The sequence below is a fragment of the Chenopodium quinoa genome, unplaced genomic scaffold, assembly GCF_001683475.1.
Source record: "Chenopodium quinoa cultivar QQ74 unplaced genomic scaffold, ASM168347v1, whole genome shotgun sequence".
Classification (NCBI taxonomy): domain Eukaryota; kingdom Viridiplantae; phylum Streptophyta; class Magnoliopsida; order Caryophyllales; family Amaranthaceae; genus Chenopodium; species Chenopodium quinoa.
The window spans coordinates 2,359,850-2,365,724 of record NW_018744988.1 but is presented as its reverse complement, the minus strand read 5'-3'; the positions used below and the strand labels follow the sequence as shown (position 1 = coordinate 2,365,724).

The 5,875-nt window shown below is 36.8% G+C and overlaps 1 protein-coding gene across 1 annotated transcript; it reads right to left on the bottom strand.

Moving 5' to 3' along the window:
* Nucleotides 1–1,067: 1,067 nt before the first annotated feature.
* On the bottom strand, nucleotides 1,068–5,402 carry LOC110706660 (serine/threonine-protein kinase PEPKR2-like). Its single transcript, XM_021884613.1, has 4 exons — nucleotides 4,307–5,402; nucleotides 3,364–4,166; nucleotides 1,879–2,175; nucleotides 1,068–1,630 (listed from the first exon to the last, which is right to left on the bottom strand). The coding sequence occupies exons 2-4, from the start codon at nucleotides 4,151–4,153 to the stop codon at nucleotides 1,272–1,274; spliced, it is 1,446 nt and encodes a 481-aa protein (XP_021740305.1). The 5' UTR covers nucleotides 4,154–4,166; nucleotides 4,307–5,402; the 3' UTR covers nucleotides 1,068–1,271.
* Nucleotides 5,403–5,875: the final 473 nt, after the last annotated feature.

Below are 5,875 nucleotides of genomic sequence, written 5' to 3'. Positions count from 1 at the left end.
CCTTTGAGTTTCCTCTCCACCGGAAAGATGGGTTAAGGACTTAAGGTTGGTGTATGTTAGTTGTGGTTATGGACCTTTAGCTTGGAATTTCAATGACAAACTACTTGCTTCTGGCCTTCCTTCCCTTTTCAAAGGAGGTGCTGATTGTGGTGCTTGCTTCAAAGTTTGCCTCCTTGTTGTTAAAGTTGCTCGTGTTTCATGGTACAATGGTGGGTACTTGCAATGGAATGTTGAAGAAGAAGACACATGTCGTTAAAGTCTGATGTGTTTGGGTAGGTGTGACAGCAAGTAACTATGGTTAAGCAAAGCAAGTTAACGGCAAACATAACAGCAGTTAAGTATCAATTTTGCATTGGACATTTTAACCCTTACTTTTGAAGCTGAATGGACGCAAATGCCCTGTTATAAACGGCTCAAGTAACCTGGGCCGCCTCATAAAATTAAACAGAATAATAAATCTAATAAACTATGAGCACATGCCAACAAAAATTAACTAGGCCTAACGCCCTAACATACATCACTGCTATAGTATTGTATATTTGTATGGCCCAATTCAAGTTTGTTATGCTCATGTTTTGCTCAATAATCATCGTTAATTCATTACTGACTATTTTATTAAGACTACAGCAAATTGATGCAGTATTTACGGACGTTGAGGTGTATTATTGTTTAGCCAAATCAAGGAAATAAGGTTATAATCAGAGAAGCTTTGCTAAAGCATTAATATAGCAATACATAGGCAGTTTGCAGATTTTGTGAAGCCCATACGATCAAGGATTGAGGGGAGAGATGAAGAAAATAAAAGGACTCGTATGAAGAGAAGAGGGTAGAGCAAAATCATACGCAAATAAGAGTAGTATTCTATCGCTCCTTTTTGGTGGTTATGCTTTTCTCCGACAAAAACATTCCAAACATGACCATCAAATAGGAACCGAGAGAGTAAGAACATAAATCAGTCACTTTACGATCCAGTCATTTGTCTCAGTAGTAATAACTAACAAGGGATGCGAATTCACCATTACTGTGGCTTCACAATACTACAATAGAGTTCGTGTATTAACGTATGGTGATTGCAATGAACATATTCAAGTGATTTATATACATGATCAAGTGTACTGTTTGGATTACAATGATAGTGAGCTCACTACACAGAGCCAATTAGGTTGATTAGAGACATTAAGTTGATGCTACAGCTTCCATAAAGCTAATTACAACCACCCTATCCAATATTAAGAGGAGAAAAATAATGTTAGCTATGTCAGCCAACTAAATTAGAATGCTTTACAGAGGCTGTTAGAAGAATACTGCAGTTGGACTGAGCTGCTTTCGGAGAAGCACAGCCTACTTCTTTTCGGTTCTGAAATCCTAACTTGTGAGATTGCTACTACAAGTACATCCATTAGACCACAGTCATCTTGCTTGTCAGTATCACAAGCAACGAGATGCCTGGTTGTTACAGCCGGATCTAAATTCTCATTTGATGGGCAAGAGCTAGGCAGGAGTTTGTGAGATTCAGCCAACGAGGTTTTGTCTGATTGGTGGGAAGGAGTCACTGATACATTTCTTGAATTAGGCTTGATGGAAAGCGATTTTAATGTCCTCTCCGTATAGAACATTATAAATGGATGCCCTGAAAAATACAAATCAAGGAAAACATATACTTGTATTAGAGTACTCTTCCATCCGAAATTATATAAACTATTGTTACTCGTATTAGCTTATTTGTCAAAAAAAAAAAAAAGAAAAAAACTTGTCATACTTCCTATGATAGTTTCTCCCACCCACAATTAGATTAACAAGAACTTTGTTTGTTGAAAAGAGCTTACAGATAAGTAATAATAAAAAATAAAAAAAAAAAAAAAAAAAAAAAACACTTACCAAGAACTTCATCAGCTGAAATCCTTTCTGAAACATCCCTCTTAAGCATTTTCACAACTAAATCTCGTGCAAGTTTGGAAACTGAAAGCCATTCACCAGAGTGGAAATCTAATTTATTATTCTTGATTGCCTCAAAAACCGTTTCTATTGACTTCCCTTGGAATGGAAGAGAGCCTGTCAAAAGGGCATGAAGGAGAATACCAGCACTCCAGATATCCACTTTCTCCCGGTAAGCTCCGGAGAGTACTTCAGGTGCAACATAGGCCGGACTTCCAGCTACTCCAGTCAAGCTCTGACCTGTTCACATACACAAAATGAATACAAGCCAAAATTTCAAGAGACTAAAGTACGCATAGCATCCACAACACCTAAAGAATAAAGAAACCATCACACAGAACCAAAACACTGCAGCTTAAAAGATAGTGACTGACCTGGATTATCCTTAAGAAAATATCTAATACGTAGTATAAAATAACTAGAAAAATCATGTAATCAAAGTATCTAGAAAAATCTAGTATATATATCTAGTATCAAATGTATCAAGAAATCAACTAAGGGAAAATCTAGTATATTAATATCGGACTATCTAAATTAATCAAGAAACATTGTAAAAATTATTGTAAGTTGGTAATGCATGCACCCGACATAAGTACATGATCTAATATGAAGCAATGTAATGAATACAGGATAATCAAGTTCCACTCAAGTAGTTTACCATCAACGCCATTTTGTAACATTTCCTCTCCAGATATAAAATAGCCCACTACTACTTCCGCACAACTATTTTCCAGCAGTGATAATTATGTGCCATTCACCCAAAAATATCATACACATATACTCCATGTCTCATGAAAAAAAAACACACATAACAAAATGAACAGATATTGCATGCAGTGTGCATTTGCAGATGAAACACAAGTTTTAAAAACCTAGCAAGTATAAAGCAAATAACAATTGGCAAGTCAGTTATTTTGGACACTGCACAATGGACGAATCAAACGAATGACAAGTCCACAGGCAATACATTTTGCAGCAAACATCTGATAAGAGTCTAAGAGAGAGTTAGGGAAGCAAAAATCCATCTACAGATACTGAACTCCCAAATTGGATACATTAATGACAATCTACAGCCAGCATTGTTATGATTGCATTGCTCCATGCTACTAATTTCAATAGGTATAATCGTTTAAAAAGTCATGCAAGTATTGTTCACAAAAGCACATTACGCAGGGTGCAGGCAACATGAGTTATTACTTGCCAAGCACATACTTCAAATCGTACACAAGCTTACAACATCTAACCCTTTTCAATATTCAAGATCGCATATTTCAAATCGCACACCTTATTTTTCCTGTAACATTCAAATTCAATAGCAGAAAACAACGGGAAAGCACCAGAATGTATCATCAAGATAACAAATTAACAAATAACATACATGATTAATGATATTGAACGGCAAAAAATTCCAAGTTTTAAGAGATTTACCAGTAGCAACTCTGACAGCCAAGCCAAAATCAGCAAGTTTCATCTTCCCTGAACTTGTAAGCAATATATTCTCCGGCTTTATATCTCTATGCACAACTCCCATCTCATGACAGTACTTGATCACAAGCATCAATTCCTTCAATATATGCGCAGCTCGTTGTTCCGAGCACCTATTCTCCTTCATCTCATCAACCAATCTCCCACCAGAACACAACTCCATCACAAGATGAAAACAATCAGAATCCTCATACACTGCATTCAACATCACAACCCCAGGATGCCCTGATAAATGCTGCATTATCTCGACTTCCCTATGCACCGTCTCTTCGCCTTTCTTCAAGGTTTTACAGGCATATTCACGCCCAGTGGCCTTACACCTACACAACCAAACCGACCCGAATTTCCCCTGCCCTATAGTCTTGATCATAACATAATCATCCTCAAGTTTATTCTTCCTACTACCAATTTGTGTAGCAACATCAATACACCCAATCTTCCTCTTCAAACCCCTACTCGGTTCGACATACGACAACCCAATCGAAGGGGGCACAGTCGAAACCCCAACAATTCTATTCCTAACACATGATGATCCATCAAAAACATTATTACTACCCACATCTTCTTTACACTTCTTCTTCAACCTAGAACAACCTTCAAGCGATAAATGTGCCCTAATAATCGACCCTCTATCTTCATTATTCAATTGCAACGGATTAATTGGGGTCTTAATTAGGTTTTCACAATCATCATCATCAATTCCACTTCCTTTTCTTTTCTTCTTATTCATCATAATTGTTCGAATTCTAACAACAACAACAACATTGCCATAAAAATCCAAACTTATATATCTAGAATCGAATTAAGAATAAACCAATCAATCAACCCTAATTTCGGCAAAAACCCAATAATGAAAATCGATTTCTAGGGCAAGAAAAGCACAAACCTGCGGATCAATGCGGTGGAAATCAGAAATTGAGGGTTTGTAGAAACGGAAGATTGAAGAAATAGGAACGAAGAAAAAGGGGAGATATTTGGTGAGAGATTACGTGAAGATGCGGGGACAGCAGAGTAAAGTTGCGCGGAGGTTAGATTTGGGAATAAATTTTTGGTATGGAATGTGAAATTTAACCAAAAAAGTTACCAAGAATAAGGATATGCTTGTACGAAGTACGAGCATATACAACTGTATACTTCGTATAAAAAAAATAAAAAAATAAAAAAAAAATTACACAAAAGTTTGGCAATTTTTTAGACAATCAGAAATCAAGTTGAATTGAATATCCTATGTGAAACGGGATTTTGGGCGATAAATTTCACTTTTTTAAAATATCTTCTCAATTTTATCTTTTTACTTTTTAAAAGCTACAATTCTTTAAAGGATTTTTTTGTAAATAACCACCCCAAAATGTACCCTTTATTGAATTTACCACCCATTAATGTCAAAACATGTAGATTTGACCACCCTTTTCCAATTCCGGCCAATTTTCTAACTTAGGGTACACTGTCACCACATAATTGCTCAAAAAAAAATCAAAATTAAAAAAAAATCCCCTTAACCCAGCCCTTGGCAGCTCTCCCATCTCCTGCCACTCCACCCAAATCAACGACCTGACACACCACCCTCACCCAAACCAACCACCACTCCTATCGGCGAACCTTACCAAGCCCCTCCTAGCCTCCACCCCTAACCCCTGCCCACACTGCCTCTTCACCACCAAACCCCACCCACTTCGTCACTTTCTCAACATACCCCTGCCCATATCGCCGTTTTCTCATGAAACCCTCACGTTGCCGCTTTTTCACGAAACCTTCACGTTGCCGCTTCCTCTACTCATTCCAAGGTTGATTGCACTCTTCAATTTATTTTTTAATTTAATTTTTTGTTTTTATGGTTTTGATTTGTTGGCTTGATAAGATTGTTGAATTAATTCAACCAACAATGGATTTAAAGCATGTACAAACTTATAAAATTTTCAAGTGAGTAGCTTGTAATTAATTGAAGAGGAGGAGATTTAGAGAGTTGGCTGATAATTCTAGAATATGGGTTGACAATGGTAACTATGGATAGAACTATATAAGAGATTAAGAGGTGGGTTGTGATGGTGGTGAGATTGAGGAGTGGAGGAAATTGCAGGAATTATGGATGCCGAAAAATGGAAACGGGGAAGGGGAGGGGTGTTGGAGGTGGCAGAGATGCCGCCTTCCAGAGGTGGTAGTGGTGAGTTTTTTTTTCTTTTTTTATAATATAATTTTGACTTTATATTTTGTGGGCCCTAAGTCGAAAAACTGGCTGAACTAGTCGGAAAACTGGCCAAAATTGAAAAAGGGTGGTAAAATCTACTGGTTTTGACATTAATGGGTGGTAATTTTTAATTTCGAAAAAAATGGGTGGTAAATTCAATACAGGGTAAATTTTGGGGTGGTTATTTACAAAAAAAATCCTATTCAAATAAAAAAAAAAACTACCCTCTAAACAAAAAAAAAAAAAAACTAGTACCATCTAAAAAGAAAA

Excerpts from the sequence above, each read along its gene's own strand:
- LOC110706660 (XM_021884613.1), bottom strand. The coding sequence starts at position 4,153 with ATGATGAATAAGAAGAAAAGAAAAGGAAGTGGAATTGATGATGATGAT. Across the intron at positions 2,176-3,363 it reads GGCTGTCAGAGTTGCTACTG|GTCAGAGCTTGACTGGAGTA; the intron begins GTAAATCTCTTA and ends GTATGTGAACAG. Across the intron at positions 1,631-1,878 it reads TTCAGCTGATGAAGTTCTTG|GGCATCCATTTATAATGTTC; the intron begins GTAAGTGTTTTT and ends TGTATTTTTCAG.